This window comes from Oncorhynchus kisutch, linkage group LG19 (genome assembly GCF_002021735.2).
Source record: "Oncorhynchus kisutch isolate 150728-3 linkage group LG19, Okis_V2, whole genome shotgun sequence".
NCBI lineage: Eukaryota > Metazoa > Chordata > Actinopteri > Salmoniformes > Salmonidae > Oncorhynchus > Oncorhynchus kisutch.
Window position 1 is genome coordinate 21285033 of NC_034192.2, and position 23934 is coordinate 21308966.

At 42.9% G+C, this 23934-nt stretch overlaps 1 protein-coding gene across 3 annotated transcripts in view; it reads left to right on the forward strand.

Annotated features, from left to right (window-relative positions):
* st6gal1 (ST6 beta-galactosamide alpha-2,6-sialyltranferase 1) overlaps window positions 1-23934 on the forward strand; it is a 144013-nt gene that overhangs the window by 14185 nt on the left and 105894 nt on the right. For all 3 annotated transcript variants that reach the window (XM_020509203.2, XM_020509202.2, XM_020509201.2), the window contains exons 3-4: window positions 13804-14010; window positions 14210-14584. In XM_020509203.2, coding sequence (XP_020364792.1) covers window positions 13804-14010; window positions 14210-14584 — 582 coding nt within the window. The remainder of the gene's footprint in view (window positions 1-13803; window positions 14011-14209; window positions 14585-23934) is intronic.

The following is a 23934-nucleotide window of genomic DNA, read 5'->3' on the forward strand; positions in this document are numbered from 1 at the left end:
CAGTGGTGGATTGGCCTCAACCTACATCCAGGGTGCAGTTGCAATGTTTCCTGGGTTTAGCTAACTTCTACCGCCATTTCATTTAGGGTTACGGCACCCTGGTGGCTCACCTCTCCCAAGGTATCGTTCAGCATGGCTGTTAACCTCTCTAGGGTATGTGGGACGCTAGCGTCCGACCTGGCCAACATCCAATGAGATTGCAGAGCGCCAAATTCAAATACAGAAATACTCATTCTAAAAATTCAGAAAAGATACAACTATTTTACATAGGTTTAAAGATGAACTTCTTGTGAATCCAACCACGGTGTCAGATTTGGAAAATGCTTTACGGGAACGCATACCTTACAATTATTTGAGAACATAGCCCAGCAGACAAATCATTACAAACAGTAACCAGCCAAGAAGAAGAGTTACACAAGTCAGAAATAGAGATAAAATTATTCACTTACCTTTGCTGATCTTCATATGGTTGCACTCAGAAGACATTAATTTATTCAAAAAATGTTCCTTTTGTTTGATAAAGTCTCTCTTTATATCCTAAAACCTCTGTTTTGTTCACGTGTTTTCTTCAGTAATCCACAGGCTCAAACGCAGTCACAACAGGCAGACAAAAAAATCCAAATTGTATCCGTAAAGTTCATAGAAACATGTCAAACGATATTTATATTCAATCCTCAGGTTGTTTTTACCCGAAATAATCGATAATATTTCAACCGGACAATAACATTGTCAATATAAAAGGTAAACAAGAAAGGCACTCTCTCGGTCGCGCGCATGAAAAAGCACTGTGACACGCAGGGTCCACTCATTCAGACTGCTCTTATCCCTCATTTTTTAGAATACAAGCCTGGAACCATTTCTAAAGACTGACATCTAGTGGAAGGCATAGGAACTGCAATTTGAGTCCTAAGTCAATGGATACTGTAATGGCATTGAATAGAAGACAACAAAAAAACATCCTACTTCCCGAATGGATTTTTCTCAGGTTTTCGCCTGCCAAATCAGTTATGTTATACTCACAGACATTATTGTAATAGTTCTGGAACCTTTAGAGTGTCTTCTATCCAAATCGACTAATTATATGCACATTCTATCTTCTGGGCCTGAGTAGAAGGCAGTTTAACTTCTTACGACTAGGGGGCAGTATTTGAATTTTTGGATAGAAAACACAAAGATATTGTCTGTGAGTGCAACAGAACTGATGTTACAGGCGAAACCCAGATACAAATCCAATCAGGAAGTGCCACATTTTTTGAAACCGCCTCATGCCAATGACTCCTTATATGGCTGTGAATGAGCTACGAATGAGCTTACGTTTTCTATGTATTCCCCAAGGTGTCTACAGCATTGTGACGTCGTTTTACGCATTTATGTTGAAGAATAGCCATAAGGGACCACATTTAGCAAGTGGTCACATGATGTCTCCCGCAGAAAATCTTGCGTAAAGTACTGAGGTAGCCATTTTTCCAATCGCTTCTTATGAGAAACCAATTGTCTCGACGGATATATTATCGAATAGATATGTTAAAAACACCTTGAGTGTCACGCCTTGGTCTTAGTATTTTGTGTTTTCTTTAATTATTTGGTCAGGCCAGGGTGTGACATGGGTTATTGTGGTGTGTTTTTGTCTTAGGGGTTTTGTGGGGTGTCTAAGTAGTCTAGGGCTGCCTGAGGCGGTTCTCAATCAGAGTCAGGTGATTATCGTTGTCTCTGATTGGGAACCATATTTAGGCAGCCATATTCTGTGAGTGTTTTCGTGGGTGATTGTTCCTGTCTCTGTGTTAGTGTTCACCAGACAGGCTGTATAGGTTTTCACATTTTCCGTTTGTTTTTGTATTGTTCGTATTCGTTTTCATTAAACATGTATCGAACTAACCACGCTGCATTTTGGTCCGACTCTCCTTCAACGGAAGAAAGCCGTTACATTGAGGTTTGATTCTAAACAACGTTTGCCATGTTTCTGTCGATATTATGGAGCTAATTTGGAAAAAAGTTTGGAGTTGCAGTGACCGCATTTTCCGGTCGATTTCTCAGCCAAATGTGACGAACAAACGGGGAGCTATTTCGCCTACAAAAATAATATTTTGGGAAAAAAGGAACATTTGCTATCTAACTGGGAGTCTCCTGAGTGAAAACATCTGAAGTTCTTCAAAGGTAAAACGATTTAATTTGATTGCTTTTCTTATTTTCGTGAAAATGTTACCTGCTGCCAGCAGAGCCTAGCATAGCATGATCAACTTAGCATAGCATGATAAACTTACACAAATGCTTGTCTAGCGTTGGCTGTAAAGCATATTTTGAAAATCTGAGATGTCAGTGTGATTAACAAAAGGCTAAGCTGTGTCGCAATATATTTCATTTGTGATTTTCATGAATAGGAAGATTTTGTAGGAAGATTTATGTCCGCTGCGTTATGCTAATTAGTTTGAGGCGATGATTACGCTCCCGGATCCGGGATGTGTAGATCAGAGGTTAATTTGGGCACACTTTTCATCCAAAATTCCAAATGCTGCCCCCTATCCTAAAGAAGTTCCAGAGCCTTTTTGGATCTGAAGGATCGGTTCACCACAGCACCCATCCTTATCCGTCCTGTCAATTTGTGGTAGAGGTTGATGCTTCTGATGTTGGAGTGGGGGCCATCCTGTCCCAATGATCTACCCAGGACCAAAAGCTTCATCCCTGTGCCTCCCTGTCCCATCGTCTCAATCCTGCAGAGAGGAACTACGATGTAGGCAACTGAGAACTCCTGGCGGTCAAGATGGCATTGGAAGAGTGGAGGCACTGGTTGGAAGGAGCAGAACAGCCATTCCTGGTCTGGACCGACCATACAAATGTTGAATATCTCCGTACAGCAAAGCGCCTTAACTCCAGGCAGGCCCGTTGGGCTCTCTTGTTTACAAGATTTAACTTCACAATTTCCTACTGCCCAGGGTCCAAGAATGTGAAGCCTGATGCCCTCTCCTGCCTATACAGTTCCTCTGCCAAACCCTCAGTCTCCGAAACCATTCTCCCTACCTCATGCCTTGCAGCCTCAGCGGGTTGGGGTATTGAGACCCTGGTTCACAAGGCACAACATTCCCAGCCTGGACCTGAAGGGGGACCAGCTAACCTGCTGTTTGTCCCTAACTCTGTCCGGTCCCGGCTCCTGGAATGGGCTCATTCCTCCAGGCTGACCTGTCACTACCTGGAGCCGACAGCTGGTCTGGGTGAAGTATGCCCGGGAACAGCCTTCCCTGTTCAGCCACGGGACTCCCCCCTTTTGAGTATTCCATTGGGTAGCAACCTACACTTTTTCCAGGACAAGAATTGGAAGTCTATGTACCCTTGGCCCAGACGTTCGTCTGCCACTGTCGACGTACCTGGAGAATTGCTCGGGTAGCACTTCTCAAGACCAATTCCAGGTATCGTCAACAAGTGGACGGCCACCGGACTCCAGCTCCCATTACCGGATTGGCTGTCCGTATGGCTGCCCACCCTGGACCTGCCCCTTCTGGTAGAGTCCCTGTAAATTGTCCCCTCGTATTATTGGTCTGTTTCCCATCTCTAGAGTCCTTAGTTCCACTGCTGTCCATCTCTTTTTACCCCGTACCCTCCGTATTCACCCTACGTTCCATATGTCTAGCCCATGTCTCACAGTCCTTTGTTTTCTGTCCCCAGGCCCCCCTCCCCGTGTCATTGATGGCCATCCGGCATACACGGTGAAACGTCTCCTGGGTGTTTGACCACTGGGCAGGGGTTTCCAGTATCTGGTTGACTGGGAGGGTTACGGCCCGGAGGAGAGGTGCTGGGTTCCCACTAGAGACATCCTGGATCCAGCCCTCATCACCGACTTCCACCGCCGACACCCCGGTCAACCAGGTATGCGCCCAGGTAGGACGCCAGGTGGTGCCCCTACAGGGGGGGCACTGTCACACCCTGATCTGTTTCACCTGTCTTGTGATGGTCTCCACCCCTTCCAGGTGTCACTTATTATCCCTGTGTTTCCTGTCTCTCTGTGCCAGTTCGTCTTGTATGTTTTTCAAGTCAACCAGTGTTTTCTCCTATACTCTTGCTTCTATTCTCTCTTGCTAGTCCTCCCGGTTTTTGACCCTTGCCTGTTTTCTGGACTCGCCTGCCGGACCATTCTGACTGCCCTGACCTCGAGCCTGCCTGCCACTCTGTACCTGGACTCTGAACTGGTTTTGACCTTTTGCCTGTCCACAACCATTCTCTTGCCTACCCCTTTTGGATTGTTAAATAAATATCAAAACTTAAACCATCTGCCTCCCGTGTCTGAACCTGGGTCTCGCATTGTGCCCTTATAGTCTATTCTAGAATAGGAGTGGTATACATGTGAAAAGAAAGCTAATTATTTTGTTACTGGGAAAAAGGAATCCATGGATCTACACATTCTCCAGGCTGACCTGGCTCATAAATGCAGACAAAGTGCTGGACATTTTTGAAGGAGATAATGATCTAGGGTTTGAGCGGTCCAAGACTGGGTTTATCACACAATTCAAGTCCCCTCCAAAAATTTAATAGTGTGAGTTGAGATTGGGCAGCAAATAAACACGTTTGTTAATAAAATCAACATCATCCCGATTGGGAGCATAAACATTTACAAGCAAAACAGAAGTGTGAAAGAGAACCAGATACCAAAACAAAATGCCCCTGTGGATCCGAGATGTCAGCAGTGGTAAATTGTACTTTCTTATGAATAAGTATTGCTGTTCCCCTTGCCTTAGCATTGGATTTTTAATGGAATATTTGCCCTACCCAAGCTTTACGGAGTCTACCATGATCTGCTGCACACAGATGTGTTTCTTCTAAGAATGCAATATCAGTTTTTACATTCTTAAGATGAGCAAATACTCTAGCCCGTTTAACCGGGCCCTTCATTGCCTTGACGTTCCAGCTTGTAAACCTAATAGCTGACCCCCCAACTCCCACCCCAATATCTGAATTTTCAGTCATTAAAAATTGAGATTACTAAAAACTGGAATAGACATGAACACCCTGTATAAGACCACCGATCATATCTTGTGACAAAGGAAAAAGCATGTACTGAACAGTTAGGCAAAATACTGTTGAAGTAGAATATGTAACAATCAAATAGTTAATGAAGGCAAACAACTTCCCCCTACCCCCTGACATAAAACCCTCAAAATAGCACAACAAAATAAACACAGAACAAAATAACACTGTCCTATGCTCGTCTCTAAGGCTCATCGCAGGGTTCCCCAAATAGAGTCAAACTCCCGGTTAACTACCTGTCACTTAACTTACCTGACACGAGGGCTCCCAATTATTAACAGAATGATTTACAACAACAGTTTTAAATTGTATAAACTCAGATTTTGACAGTTCACTCAATAGTCAATCAGTTACATCCTTCATTGGCTTTAACAACCGCAAATAGCCAAATAAAATGTTTCTGTTGGTCAAGACTTCGGCCCATGGGTTGTGTTAGGGGTGCGTTCCACGCTCCCAAAGCCGCACCGCGCAACTGCATCCACAGGTAGTAAAATATGATACTCAGGCGCAGTGCGACCACAAGGACTACAGCAGGGAATGCACCACACAAACACGAATGCCAAAATATTCCAACGTCAATGAATCTCCGTAGAGGCGAAAGCTAAATATATCCAAACACCCACTCAAACAAATAAAGGCATTACAGTCACATGAAAGCAAATGCAAACAAGAAAGTAACCCGAGTCAAACTCTGAGATTGTAGCATTAGCAAATAACGTTAGTCTTTAGGAAGGTAACGTTAAATAAATAGCTAATGCCAATTTAGTACAAACAAAAACAAACTCACGTTAGATATTTAAAATGTGTTACTAGTACCAGCTAAGCTAGTCAGTCAGCCAATGTTACATACATGGATACAGGTCTTCAGATCTTCATTCAGTCGATTTTAGATGTAGCTAGCTAGGTAGTTGTCCATATGTCAAGCTATATCTCAGCTAGCTAGCCGCTAGAAATGGTGGAGAAGTGCCTAGCTAAATCCACCGCCACATTCAAATAGCCCAGTCAGTGCTTGAGCGTAGCTAGCCATGCTAGCAAGTCAGCCCAATGTTCCTGTTGTCTGAAATCTTCACAGCCAAGTACAGATGTAATACAGATATCCCTGGGTGCTCCTGGAGTTAAGCATTAATCTTGTTGTCATGTAACTATACATACAAAAAATTGTGTTAGCTAGCCAGCCAGATAGTAAACAGTCAAATGTGTCAAGCCAGCTCCCGCAAGCCAGCCAATTTGATTGTGATGTATTAGCTAGCGTTGCCACTAATCTCAGTCAGATTAAACTAAATAAAATAAAGATGTCATCGGGTGCTCCCGGAATGAGAAAGAAAAAACATTGCTTTGATGTGAAAAGTAATATCCAAGTGGGTGTCATGAAAATCAGTCAGTTCCCAGCTAGAAAATTATCCAGCCACATATTCCTTCCGCCATGGCCAGCCAACCGGGCCACTTCCTCTATCAACTTTACTCTATGCATCAGAAGTTTCTAAAGCCATGACATAATTTTTAGGAATTTTCCGAGCTGTTTAAAGGCACAGTCAACTTAGTGTACGTAAACTTCTGACCCACTGGAATTGTGATACAGTGAGTTATATGTGGAATAATCTGTCTGTAAACAATTGTTGGAATTACTTGTGTCATGCACAAAGTAGATGTCCAAACCGACATGCCAAAACTATAGTTTGTTTACAAGAAATTTGTGGAGTGGTTGAAAAACAAGTTTTAATGACTTCAACCTAAGTGAATGTAGACTTCCGACTTTAACTGTATGTGAGAATGCTATTCATTGACTACAGCTCAGCGTTCAACACCATAGTGCCCTCAAAGCTCATCACTAAGCTAAGGACCCTGGGACTAAACATCTCCCTCTGCAACTAAACTTCCTGACGGGGTGCCCCCAGGTGGTAAGGGTAGGTAACAACACATCAGCCACACTGATCCTCATCACAGGGGCCCAACAGGGGTGTGTGCTCAGTCCCCTCCTGTACTCCCTGTTCACTCATGACTGCACGGCCAGGCACGACTCCAACACCATCATTAAGTTTGCCGATGACACAACAGTGGCCTGATCACCGACAATGACGAGACAGCCTATAAGGAGGAGGTCAGAGACCTGGCCATGTGCTGTCAGGACAACAACCTCTCCCTCAATGTGATCAAGACAAAGGATATGATTGTGGACTACAGGAAAAAGAGGAATGAGCACGCCCCCATTACCATCAACGGTGCTGCAGTGGAGCAGTTTGAGAGCTTCAAGTTCCTTGGTGTCCACATCACCAACAAACTAACATGGTTCAAACACACCAAGCGGTACCGGAGCACCAAGTCTAGGTCCAAGAAGCTTCTAAACAGCTTCTACCCCCAAGCCATTAGACTCCTGAACACCTAATCAAATGGCTACCCAGACTATTTGCATTGCCCCCCACCCCCCTTTTACACTGCTGCTACTCTTTGTTGTTATCATCTATTATTTATATTTGTAATTTTACCCCCTTTTCTCCCCAATTTCATGGTATCCAATTGTAGTAGTTACTATGTTGTCTCATCGCTACAACAAGAGACGAAGGTTGAAAGCCATGCGTCCTCCGAAACACAACCCTGCTTCTTAACACAGCGCACATCCAACCCGGAAGCCAGCAGCACCATTGTGTCAGAGGAAACACTGTGCACCTGGCGACCTGGTTAGCGTGCACTGCGGCCTGCCACAGGAGTCGCTAGTGCGCGATGAGACAAGGATATCCCTACCGGCCAAACCCTCCCTAACCCGGGCGACGCTAGGCCAATTGTGCTTCGCCCCATGGACCTCCCGGTCGCAGCCGGCTGCGACAGAGTGTGGGCTTGAACCCAGAGTCTCTGGTGGCACACTGCGATGCAGTGCCCTAGACTACTGCGCCACCCAGGAGGCCAGTTATCATCTATTCATAGTCACTTTAATAACTCTACCCATATGTGCATATTACCTCAACTAACCGGTGCCCCCGCACATTGACTCTGTACTGGTACCCCCCTGTATATTGTCTCGCTATTGTTATTTTGCTGCTGCTCTTTAATTACTTGTTACTTGTATTTCTTATTCTTAAACTGCATTGTTGGTTAGGGGCTCGTAAGTAAAGTACACCTGTTGTATTCGGCGCATGTGAGTAATAACATTTGATTTGACTTGAAATCATTGGACACTTTAATAATGCCACTTTAATATTGTTGGCATATCTTGCATTACTCACCTCATATGTACAGTATATACTGTATTCTATACCATTTATTGCATCTTAGCCTATGCTGCTCTGTTATTGCTCATACATATATTTATATATTCTTATTCCATTCCTTTACTTAGATTTGTGTGTATTAGGTATCTGTTGTGGAATTGTTAGACAATACTTGTTAGATATTGCTGCACTATTGGAACTAGAAGCACAAGCATTTCGCTACACTCGCAATTACATCTGCTAACCATGTGTATGTGACAAAAACAATTTGATTTTACATGCAGATGTATGCAGACGATACACTCAAAATGTATGTTCACTCAAAAAATAGGCAACAAGTTGTTAACAAGTTAAATGAAGCTACATTATGGTACACATTTCTAAATGGATGACTGATTCTTGCCTGCATTTAAATATCGATAAGACTGAGTGTATGTACTTCTCTAAGAAATCAATTGATTCTTCGCAACCAGCTGTTCTTGTTAATTGGGAGAATCTGAAAGTTGTGTCTAACTTCAAGTATCTCTGCATAATTTTGGACTCCAACTTGACATTGAAGAAACGGGTGAAGAAGGTGGTTAACATTGTCAAGTTTAGGCCATCCAACTTTTGGTTTATAAGACCTTACCTTCCGCTGGGATGCATGTTATGATCTTCTTATGTCTGAGATATTGCCTCACATGCTGGTCACAAGCAGGAGCTACTACTCTGAAACCCATTGAATCACTCTACAAACAAACCAAACAGTTACCACCATTGTCACATCATTCACAAAAAAATAATTGATATCATCTGGATAGCTTTAAGCAGTATGTAGATGCAAGCTTTGTCTTTAGGATCTTGCATGGTCTTACCCCTCCACCCCTATGCCGGCATAGCATGCTCATGGAAAGCCCCTCCAGGATAACAAGTGCAGCAACTAGAGGGGATTGTGTTGTCCCTTTTCAACACAGTAAAATCGGTCAATCGGCCTTCTCTGTTAGAACTACAATATACTGGAATGCAATGCCCATGGACTTGAGAAGCTGCACTGATTATTGTACTTTTAAATGTAAATTGAAAACATGGCTCAAATCCATCCAAACATATACACATGTCATCTGTGGTTCCTCATAGGTAAGACAACAGCTGATGATATATGTTTTTATTATGAATAAATTGTTGTTAGAATGATATATTATTGGATGTAATGTTTTTGTATTGCTTTGGTGAGTATTTGTATTGTGGCTGTGTAATTGCCGTTACCTGCCCAGGGGCTATTGGTGCAAATTAGCTTTTGGCTAACCCCGGCACATTTACATGGATGTTGCATTATTGTAAATTGATGTTGATTAATGTGCATTGTCCCCTATAAATAAATACATTTAGAACAATAGTGTAATAATGAAGAATTGTGGGCATTGTGGGCGGTCTAATTATTTTATAATGAAAGGCTAGAAATGGTAAAAAAAAATCCCCTCAGAGAGCCAAATAAGACACTGAGTACAACACTATGTGTGTAGTTCACAATGACAAGCCAAACTAAATGCTGCAGAATTTAGATGAGTTGGAGTCGGATGGAGGATCAGATATTGAGCTTGAAATCGACGTTGTAAACAGATGAAAGAGCATGGATGTGGAGTCATTTTGGTCTGATGGGTATGGGATGGACCTTCAGAGAAATTATGCAACACCTGTGGCAGGTATACAGGAAAAAAGGCCTATGAAACCTGTGTGCAGTGCAAATGATTTGTTTGTAGGGCTTGCTCACACAAAGCCCCAAAGCTGTGTGCTGACTGTGGACCCAAGCATAAAGAGAAGACGAGATCGATTAATGCGTAAAGGCACTGGTATAAGGGCACAATTATCCCATACAATCAACAAATGCCAGTTGTTATATCTTGCCATTAATATTTTCCCACTAATATTTATTTATGCAATTCATCCTTTACAATTGTCCAGGTGCTTTTGTTTAGGAATAAAGCAAATAATTTCACCTGTGACCTGGCTGGTTATATTATTAATATCTTTTCAGTTTCTACTTTGTCAAAAGAAACTGTAACTGGGCTTTTTTAATTACTATAACTATATTACTAATCAAATCTACAAATAAAGTTGATCAAATGGATTACACTGTAATGTTTTTATTGTATGGGAAAACGAAAAAAGGATATAGGCCTGCATTTATTCTAGGACTTTGTAGAATTATACAAAACATATCATTGACTCTATCTAAACAAACAACCTTTGTTGTTCATTTTTTAAATGTATAGATTTCCACAAATATTTCTTCATCCAATTAATCCTTTATGATAGTTTATGCACTATTTATCAAGTGCTGGTGCTTATGTTTGCTGTACCTTGCGGGTTGATATGCATCTGATGCATATGCTAAAGGGGACGCCTGGCAAAGTTCTCAACATTCTCTAGCGGGTACTTATTGGCTGAAAGCCCAGGCGGTTCTAGTGTTAAAGGCCAACTCACAGCTACCACTCCCCCATCTCTCAGACTGTATTCTCTCTTTCTCTCTGTCTGGTCCTGCTCTACTTTCTCTCTCCGTCACTACATCTCGTTTCTGTTTAGATTTTTCTTATGAAGCATTGTTAGCTAAACCTTTGTCTTCTTTGTGCCATTTCGCTTCCTTGTGCCATTTTTAAAGCACTGTAGAGAATAGGAAGCCATTACACAGCTATAGCCATTAAGCCTGTAGCTGTGTTACCAGGCCAGTGGGATGGCTGGAGTAGGCCTATACACTGGATGTACATTGTACATTGTGAATGTGAGGATGGCTGAGAGAGTGTGACCACTATTAGCTACTGGACCTGCATCCCAAATTACACACTATCCCCTATTTAGTGCACTACTTTTGAGCTCGGCCCATATGGTGCAATTTGTGATGCAGGCCTACTAAGCCTGTGGCTTTGCTCTGGGCAAGGGTGCCTGTTCACTACAGCAGATAAATCATGTAACATGAACATATTGATTTCAAAGGTTCCCTACAGTTCCATGTAGCTTTAGCTCAGCCAATGTGTCTGTGTAAGATAACAAGCAAGCAGGAAGTTCCATGATGGTACAAACACACAATGTTAAAGGCTCACCATCGATCTCCACCTGCTCCCATTTCATTAACTCTTTAATTAGTCTCTCCCTGTCTCTCTCTCTCTCATATATATATACTCTAACTCAGATTGATTTATGCAGGGCTGCAGTTTTGCCAATGATTTTCTCTGAGACGCTTGTGTCCATACTAATCCAGATTCTCAGAATTGCTTTCCAACCAGCCTCTCCTCTGGTGCCATTAAATGTGTGAGTGTGTGTGTGTGCTTGTCAAAAATCGAATGCTATTCTGATCGTGTGTGGGATTTTCTCTCTAAAGTCTAGTCCAGATTTGACCGAGTAACAACAACCATTCGTCCCCTCAGCTCTCTGTCTCTCTCGTTCTTTCTCCCTCACTCTTTCCTTCTCCCTCTCGCTCTCTCTGATGAAAGATCAGATTTACATTAGATGAGTTCAAGAAACAGCCTCGTAGAGTTTAAACAGGGCTACTGCAACATCGTCTCTTTAATAAAATGTTCAGCAGCACTATTCAAAAAAGCTAATTCAATAAATATAATAAATTACATTTGTAAAGCTCTTTTCATTATACAAAAATTATCTAAATACTTAAAATAAAAATATAAAATAGAGAAATAGTAAAACATTATATACAGTTGAAGTTGGAAGTTTAAATACACTTTAGCCAAATACATTTAAACTCAGTGTTTCACAATTCCTGCCATTTAATCCTAGTAAAAATTACCTGGTTTAGGTCAGGTAGGACCACCACTTTATTTTAAGAATGTGAAATGTCATAAAAATAGTAGAGAGAGAGAGTAGAGAGAATGATTTATTCAACTTTTATTTCTTTCATCACATTCCCAGTTGGTCAGAAGTTTGCATACACTCAATTAGTATTTGGTAGCATTGGCTATAATTGTTTAACATGGGTCAAACATTTAAGGTAGCCTTCCACAAGCTTCCCACAATACGTTGGGTAAATTTTGGCCCATTCCTTCTGACAAAGCTGGTGTAACTGGTTTGTAGGCCTCCTTGCTCGCATACGCATTTTCAGGGCTTTGTGATGGCCACTCCAATGCCTTAACTTTGTTGCCCTTAAGCCATTTTATGGAAGTATACTTGGGGTCATTGTCCATTTGGAAGACCCATTTGTGACTGAGCTTTAACTTCCTGACATGTCTTGAGATGTTGCTTCAATATGTGCACATAATTTTCCTCTTTCATGATGCCATCTATTTTGTGATGTGCACCAGTCCCTCCTGCAGCAAAGCACCCCCACAACATGATGCTGCCACCCCCGTGCTTCACGGTTGGGATGGTGATCTTCAGATTGCAAGCATCCCCCTTTTTCCTCCAAACATAACGATGGTCATTATGGCCAAACAGTTCTATTTTTGTTTCATCAGACCAGAGGACATTTCTCCAAATGTACGATCTTTGTCCCCATGTGCAGTTGCCTCACTGCGGGAGTCCTGCCAGAGCTGGAGTAGCCTCCGGGCAGTCTCTCCCCCGGAAAATGTGGCATCAAACACCATCTTGAATCAGTATGCAGCCCCTCTCTCCCCCTCTGTCCTGTCTTTCAGAGAGTGAAATGCGGTTTTCCTCCTTCTCTGGGTCCAGTCCAGCTTCTTCACTTGTTTAAAGGTCAACTCACACCTACCCCTCCCCCCATCTCTCTGACTGTATTCTCTCTTTGTTACTGTCTTGCCCTTACTCTCTCCCCCCATCATTCCCATCTCATCTCAGATTTTTTTCATAGGTCTGTCTGAATCAAGCTCTTTCTCTTTTCCTCACTGGCCATTCCCTCTCTCTCCCTCCTTCCTTCAACCCGCATCTCTCTGTAGAACAGCCTCTACTACCTCCACTCCCTCCCTCTCCAGTGTCCATCCTTCGCTTGGCCCGATTGGCTATAGGCAGTCTTAGTGACGAGGCTCTATTTCTTTCATCGCTGCACCTCATTGTTATCCTCCTTTCTATTCTGACCCTTCTTTCCTCTCTCATCCCTCTTTTCTGTATCAACCTAACTCACAGGATTTAACAGAAAACATGTCTGTCAGCACTGTGTAGAAAGGGCAGGCCCACTCTTGTACTGTAGATGAAAACAGAGAGTTCCAAATGTGTTTTCCCATACAGTGTGAATATACAGCATACTGTGGGTGAAAAGGGGTGAGTCATCAAAATATGCATTTTGTCCATGTAGATACAGCATTCTGTAGTTGTATTTCTGCTTGTCTGATCAATGTTATCCTCCTGTGATACAGTATTGTCTTGTTCGCGTTGCCATGGGATGTTGAAAGTAAGCAATTTGTCGTCGGAAGGCTCATACTGTCGTCTCATCACTTTAACCCCCCACCCTCTCCCCCTTCTCTCCTCTCTCCCTACCTCTTTGCCGTTCTCTTTCCAACCCTCAATTCCTCACTTTCTCACCCCTCCTCTCTACCCCTCCTTCGGCACCCGTTTCTCTCTTACCTCTCCCCCTCTCTCCATCGAACCCCCTGCATCCTCTCCACCTCTTCCTCCCCCTTCTACATCCACCCAACCACCTCTCCAGTACCCCGGGGCAGCGATGGACCGCGTCAGCTTGCTGTGGCGTCTACGTCGTCGGGCTCGTCGCGGGGCGCTGTGTATGGGCCTCTTCTGCATCTCCATGGCAATGCTCTATGCCCTCTGCGCCGAGAACAGCGTACCCGTCACCGATGCTATCTTCGGGGTGCGGGCACGGACCCGTGCCCAGCCCCGGGCACACTCCATCATCAAGGTCTGTTTGTCTGTCTAGAGTGGTCACGGAGCATCATCAGCAGAACATGAGCATGTCCGAAATGGCCTATTCCCAATTTAGTGCACTACTTTTAAACCCATCGGACATACTCATAGCCATAGGCTCATGAATCCTCACACTGTATCATACAATAGAATCTATCCATTCTTCTATTTCATGTAATCTTCTTCTTCCACAGGTGCTGAGAGGTGGGGCCAAGCCCATGTACCTCGACCCCCAGAAGCTCCCCGGCATCGTCCCTGGCAACGCCCACCGTCCAATCCCAGTCCTCTCCTCCCCAAACCACACACAGGAAGTCACAGCTAAGGAGACACACCCCAAACACCCCAAGAGAGAGCGAGAGTCTTCGGGATTCTTCGCCTGGCTCTTGCCGCGCCCCTTCAGGCGGGCCATGGAGACCCTGTTTGGGGGTCGTCGTCGGGGGGAGCTTAGTGGAACAGTCGGGGACGCAGAATTTTTTGGTCCTCACAGAGCTCTGGGGGAGGTCTGGGACGACGAGATGTCCAGTAGCATGCTGGGGAAGAGGCTGAGGAAAGTGGTGCAGAACTATCAGGTGAGGGAGATAGAGAAGAGAGAAAGAGTCCAGCTAGCACATAGCGTGTATTACTTTAACAGAACATTTCCTAAAAGGAACTTAAAACCGATCAGAATTCTGAAGGAATGTCAATGTCATGCTGTAAAAAGTTTTTGCCGAGGACGCTCCGCAAAAATAGCCTATCAGCCAGCCTTTTCCCTATAATGTAAACTCCAACAGAAATAACTTCAAATTAAACAAAGGTTGCTAGCCAACTAGCCTGCTAATGTTAACCCTACTCCCCTGCGAATTGTAGCACTACTTGATTGTGTAAATCAACCAGTTGCTAACAACACTTAGCTGACAGCCAAAGTTTGAGAAACGAAATGCCATCTAACCAGTTATTAAATAATGTTACCAGTACATGCAGTTATCTTAGCCAACAAGCATGCCAGCTGAAGTTTGTTATTTTAGCCTGCTAGATAGCCTAGACAGTTAACTAGCCTAGCTAGCCAACCACCAGGGTTGACATACAGTATATCACAAAATTGAGTACACCCCTCACATTTTTGTAAATATTTGAGTATATCTTTTCATGAGACAACACTGAAGAAATGACACTTTGCTACAATGTAAAGTAGTGAGTGTACAGCTTGTATAACAGTGTAAATTTGCTGTCCCCTCAAAATAACTCAACACACAGCCATTAATGTCTAAACCGCTGGCAACAAAAGTGAGTACTGTAATTTCTGGACTATTAAGCGCACCTGAATATAAACCGCACCCACTGAATTATAAAAAAATATGTATTTTGTACATAAATAAGCCGCACATGTCTATAAGCCGCAGGTGCCTACCGGTACATTGAAACAAATGAACTTTACACAACCTTTAAACGAGACATGTCTTGTAACAAAAATAAATAGGCTTTAACGAAACACGGCTTGTAACAAAAATATAAAAAAAATAGCAGTAAACAGTAGCCTACCAAGAAAGTCATTGGTCACTATCTTCCTCCTCCTGTGCAATGAAACCACTGAAGTCATCAAAATAAATAGGCTTTAACGAAACACGGCTTGTAACAAAAATAAAAAAATAGCAGTTAACAGTAGCCTACCAAGAAAGTCATTGGTCACTATCTTCCTCCTCCTGTGCAATGAAACCACTGAAGTCATCTCCTTCGGTGTCAGAGTTGAATAGCCTCAGAATTGCTTCATCCGATGTTGGATCGTTTTCATTGTCGCTCTCGTCACTTTCATCCGGTGGCAAATTCCCCGCTGAGCTCATGCTGCCCCTTCAACACGCAGCAGTCCAGCCTTTCGAAACCCGTTGATGATAGTGGATTTTTTGACAATGCTCCACGCTGTCAGGACCCACTGGCAGACTTGACCATAAGTTGCTCTTAGCATGCGGCCCGTTTAGTGAAGGATTTCTCCCCACTTGTCATCCAAGCCTCCCACTGAACACGGAGCGCCACCTTAAATGCACGATTTACACTGATGTCGAGTGGCTGCAAATACTTTGGGCCATCTGCTTTTCTTCCCTCTGAAAGCTTTTGTTGTTTTTTTGCACTGAGTCAGTTCCTCACGCTGCTGTTTCCAACGTCTTATCATCGACTCATTAAGGCCAAGCTCCCGTGCAGCATCTCTATTTTTCTTTTCCAACAGCCAGATCGATCACCTTCAACTTGAAAGCTTCATCATATGCATTTCTCTGTGTCTTTGCCATGATGAGGGTGATAAAATTACTGACACTGTAGTTCTTGTAATCAGAATGATGGGAAGTTTGAGCGCGCTCGATTTACGTCACATTATGTGACGGTGCTCAGTTTTTTGGCGGCATGAATCTTGTGAAAGCAGGAAAAATCCATAAATTAGCCGCGTCATTGTATAAACCGCGAGGTTCAAAGCGTGGGAATAAAGTAGCGGCTTATAGTCCGGAAATTACGGTACACCCCTAAGTGAAAATGTCCAAATTGGGCCCAATTTGCCATTTTCCCTCCCCGGTGTCATGTGACTCATTAGTGTTACAAGGTCTCAGGTGTAAATGGGGAGCAGGTGTGTTAAATTTGGTGTCATCGCTCTCACACTCCCTCATACTGACTGGTCACTGGAAGTTCAACATTCAACACTCTTCTAAAGATGATGCACAAGAACTACAGTTCATTGAGGGAACCATGAATGCCAACGTACTGAGACATACTGAAGCAGAGCATGATCCCCTCCCTTTGGAGACTGGGCCGCAGGGCAGTATTCCAACATGATAACGACCCCAAACACACCTCCAAGATGACCACTGCCTTGCTAAAGAAGCTGAGGGTAAAGGTAATGGACTGGCCAAGCATGTCTCCAGACCTAAACCCTATTGAGCATCTGTGGAGCAACCTCAAACGGAAGGTGGAGGAGTGCAAGGTCTCTAACATCCACCAGCTCCGTGATGTCATCATGGAGGAGTGGAAGAGGACTCCAGTGGCAACCTGTGAAGCTCTGGTGAACTCCATGCCCAAGAGGGTTAAGGCAGTGCTGGAAAATGATGGTGGCCACACACAATATTGACACTTTGGGCCCAATTTGGACATTTTCACTTAGGGGTGTACTCACTTTTGTTGCTAGCGGTTTAGACATTAATGGCTGTGTGTTGAGTTATTTTGAGGGGACAGCAAATTTACAATGTTATACAAGTGTTGTCACACGAAAAGATATACAAAAATATTTACAAAAATGTGAGTGGTGTACTCACTTTTGTGATATAGCTAAGTAGTACGCCAGAGAATAACACCAACTAGTCTACAGGGGCAGAACCACAGAACACAAAAAAATGGCAACAGATATAAAGTAGAGAGAGCAGAGACTTACCGATTGACGGCTAAGTTAGCTACCAAAGAAGGGCCAAGAAGGGGCACTTCAGAGGGAGAGGATATTCCAACAGCCGAGGGAGAGTCAGCTAATCCAATAGCGATATAGTGAGGTAAATCCAAAGTTGATAGATTCCAGAGGCAATAATCCAGAGGCGGCGTTGGGTACAGGAGACGAGGGGAAGAGTGAACAATAAGACAGTGATCGGAAGAAGGCTCCAGCAGATGGAAATGATCACAGCAGCACAGTCAGTCAACTACTGTACCGCGCTAGTACTAAGCCAGGGTTGGAAAACGCTGGTAGCCTACTTCAAAAGAGAACAGGATGAAAAGTTGACCAAACAAATTGGAGGATGAAAAACAACTAAGAACAGGTGAGGTACTAAGCAATTAGAGCAGGCAGATTTTCCACTTTTCTTTTGATCCACAAGCAAGTCTGCTGGTGGTGCAGGAGAAGTCAGAGCTGCCAGGAGATACCGACTCTACCATCAGGCTTGTTTAAAACTGTAATTTTTGTCCTCATGCTAGCTAGAAGTAGTCACTGCAGCTAAGTTTGACCACACTGAGTTGTTACTTTGGTGAGTAAAAACGCAGGGTTCAAACTCATTCCAGGAAGGGCCGACTGTCTGCGGGTTTTCGCTCCACCCTTGTACTTGATTGATGAATTAAGGTCACTAATTAGTAAGGAACTCCCCTCCCCTGGTTGTCTAGGTCTTAATTCAAAGGAAAAAACAAAAAACCCACACTCGTCCCTCGGTGGAATGAGTTTGACACCTCTGCTTTAAAGTCATATTCTCAAATTGTTCCAAAATAATTAATAAAAAACACTCTTCTGTGGGAATTTCAGTACTTCAGCATAACGTTTCGTACAGGTTTCATCATGGTTATTTTTAAAGAGGCAATCTGCAGTAGCTACATACATTTTTGAACATTTTTGGCCAATTGATTTTTGAAGATTATAATTTATAAATGCCTCATGAGCCTAGTTCAACCATCAGAACCCCAAATATAACCTTGTTTTACTCCAATGTTTGTAAATAAAGTAAATGTAAACACACACTGTATAGCCTCAAAACATGGTTAAAATTGTAATGTTGGTACAGTGGTTCTTCCTGTAAAAGTTGTGTTGTACTGCAGCACACCTTCGGGGCTGCCGCAGAATTCTATGGCACGTTATTTAATTGTCAGCCATTGTTACCATTAATGCTAGTTAGTGCTAGTTTGATCACCATAGGGCATCTTTGAGAAGCATTTGATAGCCTTCAATATTGGCTGTTTCCGTCAGGAAAATATGGCCCTGTACAACATGACAGTTGGGAGTAGGCTACAGTAGTCTAACCAATACCCAAACGGAGATTCAGTGAAAATAAAAATCTCATTGACTTATTAAAACCAGTCCCCATGCTTGTCTCAGAGGAGCACGAAACAGTGCTGAAATAGTTGACCACGGCGGGTAGACTATTGTTTCAAATCCTATTGCTTCTAACTTCAATATGCTTTAAATGCCACAATGTCACAAATAATTGAACACACTCAATTCTTAAAACTCTGAGAAGGGTAATAAGAGGTGGTCTGCTGTTTCGATCCTCTCTCTCTCACACATACGCTCTTGCTGTCTTGACCTCTGAATGGTCGGCTATGAAAAGCCAACTGGCATTTACTCCTAAGGTGCTGACCTGTTGCAGCCTCTATAACCACTCTTTATATTATTTGACCATGCTGGTCATCTATGAATGTTTGAACAGCTTGAAAAATGATCTAGCCTTTATGGCCATGTACTCCTCTAATCTCCAACCAGTTTGGATATAAGTATAACTTTTGTATGATTAAAGCCTTTAGTGAGAGGTCTAATACTTTAATATTTAATCATATTTATTATATAAATAGGGCCATGTGGACCTTGATATTGGGGATGCACCATGTGGCTGTGCCTAACGGGGAAAGGGGGGGGTGGAGCCGGTCGGCTCAACCCAGGCAACATGGAGATACAGGAATCCGAGCTCGTACGAGAACCCAGCGCCAACGGAAGTGGGAAGTGGAGACCGTGGGCCCCCTACCCTACCCAGTCCTCAGAGAGGCATAGATACTCCCGCCGTTTACCCCGTGCTTCATTGGTCTGTTTTGCTTGATGGACTTCCGTTCTGTACTTGTTAGATGGCCCTCCGACCTGCAACCGTTTTCTACGGTTATATATGCATTCCCATTCTTGTAGTGTATCTTATTGCCCGTTTTACTATCGTCCTTGGCTTATAGATCGAGTCAATCCTTCATCAGATGAACCACAACATGTCGGCTAAAGCGATTTAATTCATGAATGCGTTTGAAAGTTTTTAATATTGTGATAGTGAAGAGAAAATTCGCTTGAGAGGAATTTAACATTACATTTACACCAACTGGTAGACTAATCACACAACTGTACAGCCCCCACTGTACAGCCCCCACTGGTGAAGAAAGTTACCCTCTACATACACATTCCTTACCGGAATCTCTGAAGGAAAATACTGGCAGATCCATAAAACGTCCTTGTACAGTAGTATACCTAATAAAAATTTGGATGATTCTAAATTAATCTAATTGGCTTTTATACAATTAAAATGCAGGGTTAATAAAAAAAATGTTTTAAAATGTATGTTTATTAAGAGGGCCTCCCGGGTGGCGCAGTGGTTAAGAGCACTGTACTGCAGCGCCAGCTGTGCCACCAGAGACTCTGGGTTCGTGCCCAGGCTCTGTCGCAACCGTCTGCGACCAGGAGGTCTGTGGGGCGATGCACAATTGGCCTAGTGTCATCTGGGTTAGGGAGGGTTTCGCCGGTAGGGATATCCTTGTCTCATCGCGCTCCAGCGACTCCTGTGGCGGGCTGGGCGCAGTGCGCGCTAACCAAGGTTGCCAGGTGCACGGTGTTTCCTCCGACACATTGGTGCAGCTGGCTTCCGGGTTTTATGCGCGCGTTGTTAAGAAGCAGTGCGGCTTGGTTGGGTTGTGTATCGGAGGACGCATGACTTTCAACCTTCGTCTCTCCCGAGCCCGTACGGGAGTTGTAGCGATGAGACAAGATAGTAACTACTAAAACATTTGGATACCACGAAATTGGGGAGAAAAAGGGGTAAAATCCCCCCCCCCCAATTTTTTTAAATAAATAAATAAGTATGTTAATTAAGTAGTCTTGCTTGTCTAAAAGTAGCGCAAAGCGGTTCTGAAATAGTTGATAATTGTCACATCCTGACCATATAGAGCTGTTTATTCTCTGTGTTGGTTGGGGCGTGACAGTAACTAGGGTGGGTTATCTAGGTAAATTATATATCTATGTTGGCCTGGTATGGTTCCCAATCAGAGGCAGCTGTTTATCGTTGTCTCTGATTAGGGATCATATTTAGGTAGCCATTTCCCCATTGTGCTTTGTGGGATCTTGTCTTGGTATAGTTGCCTGCGAGCACTACTTTGAGCTTCACGTTTCGTTTTACGCTTTATTGTTTTTGTCTTTGAGTTTCTCTTCCTAAAACAAAGAGGATGGAAACATACCACGCTGCATCTTGGTCCACTCCTTATAACGATCGTGACAGAAGATCCCACCACGACTGGACCAAGCAGCGTGCCCGGGAGGAGATGGCATCCTGGTCATTAGAGGAGGTTGAGGAGAGAATATCCTGGACTTGGGAGGAAATCTTGGAGAGATACGAAGGCCGGCCATGGAAGCAGACGGAAGCAGCGAAGGAGGATCAACGACGACTCCGGGATTCTCAACCACGACGCAAGCACGAGAGGCAGCCCCCAAATTTGTTTTGGTGGGGAGCAACGGGGTGGTTGGCGGAACCAGGTTTCAGACCAGAGCCAACTCCACACACTCGCTTTAAGGAGCGAATGCTACGCAAAAACACATTCACGTTTTTTTAAAGAAAATGCACTGAAACCAAAATACCTTTAGTTTTGGTGATCCTCTCAGCTCCGGCTCATTTTCAAGTACTCCGGTGGTTACAGTCCTAACCGTGGAACGGATAGCACCATAGAAAGAAGCTGGCTTGATGAAAACTGTCTGTAAGCCGGAAAAGGGTCTGCTCGGAACATATCACAGGGCCACCTGGGTTTGCATTGCAAATGAGCAATAAACTGGGTCAAGATGCCAGCAAAGTAGACCTTTATTTAGTAAAATAAAGGTAGAATTAATGCCTACAGTATATCTACAAATATTTTTTGAATCTCTACATGTAGGTCTCCTGATTTAAATCCGATCGAACTTGTTTGTTAAACCCGATGGAACTCGTTTGGCATCAACTGAAAACATTCATCCCTAACTCTGCCAAGCCTACAGTACAAGCAAATATGAACTGGTGAAGGCCATCAAGATATTTTGGCTTGAGATATTGACGATACAATTCTCCCCCTACCCTCCTCCTTGGAAAGAGTCTATTGTCCTGCTAATGACCATAATGGATGGATGGCTTCTTTTGTATTCCAATATATTGAATTAATGTATTAATTACAGTCATTTACTGTTCTCATTCTCAGACTGGAAACGTTGTTTGCGGAGTACACAATCTCAATTTCAAGTCCTTGTTTAAAGAAAATATATATTTGAGATATTATTTCATTTTCAAATGACCTAAAATGAGCAGTTATAATCTGAATAAATATCAAATCAAATTGATTTATAAAGCCCTTATTACATCAGCTGATATCTCAAAGTGCTGTACAGAAACCCAGCCTAAAATGCCAAACAGCAAGCAATGCAGGTGTAGAAGAAGACAATATGCCCTTTTAATTTTGTCTGGCTTGCCATTCCAACTAAAATATAATATGTTTTTCTCAAATTATTTAAACAGGTCGCTCTCCGCCTGACTCTGCGCTTATTTTAGTTAATCGCTCTTAACAGACTGTGCTTATTTGAGACCAAAACTAGTGATCAATTGTAGAGTCGTGACTTTTATAATCACTTCTATTTTCTATTTTTCACTGCCAGACTATCAGGAAGAATGTTGGTACTTATTTTGATCCAAAGCCATGAATGAGTGAGTCACTCAGCTTCATGTAGGTGCCGAGGCTATATGCCTGCGCCATCAACTTGATCATTTTGCAGACACCACTTGCTGCTTATATTCAGTCAACACATACTGTATATCATGGAATATAATTGAACATTTTCATTTTTCTTAGAATAAAAACCTTAGTGTAACAACAGTTTTAGTAAGTAATATGCTACAGTCCAGTTACAGCTCCTTCTGACCAAGTAGAAACAAGTGGGGTTTTTTCGGGTGTGTGTGCAGAACAGAGGAATAGCAATTCTTACACTATTGTACTATATTCAATCACCTTCATCCTCATCATTCAGTTCAATTAAATTACATTTTGAAGTAGTGAACAATTATCACTTTCTATTTGGTTTATATCGCCCAATTCATTGTCAGGTAGAGACACATTAGTGCCTTAGGACCCAAATGCACAATCAGTGCTCTAACTCCCCCTTGTGGTGTTCTGGAGCAATGAAGCAGTGACGCAGGGTAATGTACAAAACCACAAAGTCCTGAGGCATAATTTCAAAACATTTAATTGAGGAACCACTGTATCTTGGATAGTCAGTCCTTGCTCATGGATAGCTCTTGTCTATGAATTTGATAGTTCCATTTTTCGAGCCCCTTCCCTCAGTTTTTTAGAGAAACAGTGGCTGGAAGTTTGTTATTTATTTTAAATTTCACCTTTATTTAACCAGGTAGGCTAGTTGAGAACAAGTTCTCATTTACAACTGCGACCTGGCCAAGATAAAGCAAAGCAGTGTGACACAGACAACAACATAGAGTTACACATGGAATAAACAATAAACAAGCCAATATCACAATAAACAAGTCAATGACACAGTAGAAAAAATAAAGTATATATACAGTGTGTGCAAAAGGCATGAGGAGGTAGGCCATAGTAGCTAAGAATTACTATTTAGCAGATTAACACTGGAGTGATAAATGAGCAGATGATGATGTGCAAGTAGAGATACTGGTGTGCAAAAGAGCAGAACAGTAAATTAAAACAGTATGGGGATGAGGTAGGTAGATTGGGTGGGCTATTTACAAATGGACTATGTACAGCTGCAGCGATCGGTTAGCTGCTCAGATAGCTGATGTTTAACTTCTTGTGTCGAGCCATCCCGGATCCGGGATCGTGAATACAGCCTCAAGCTCATTACCATAACGCAACGTTAACTATTCATGAAAATCGCAAATGAAATGAAATTAATATGCTAGCTCTCAAGCTTAGCCTTTTGTTAACAACACTGTCATCTCAGATTTTCAAAATATGCTTCTCAACCATAGCAAAACAAGCATTTGTGTAACAGCTAGCGCAGCTAGCGTAGCATTTAGCGTTAGCATTAGCAGGCAACATTTTCACAAAAAACAGAAAATCATTCAAAGGAAATCATTACCTTTGAAGAACTTCAGATGTTTTCAATGAGGAGACTCTCAGTTAGATAGCAAATGCTCAGTTTTTCCTGAAAGATTATTTGTTTAGGAGAAATCGCTCCGTTTGGTGCGTCACGTTTAGCTACGAAAAA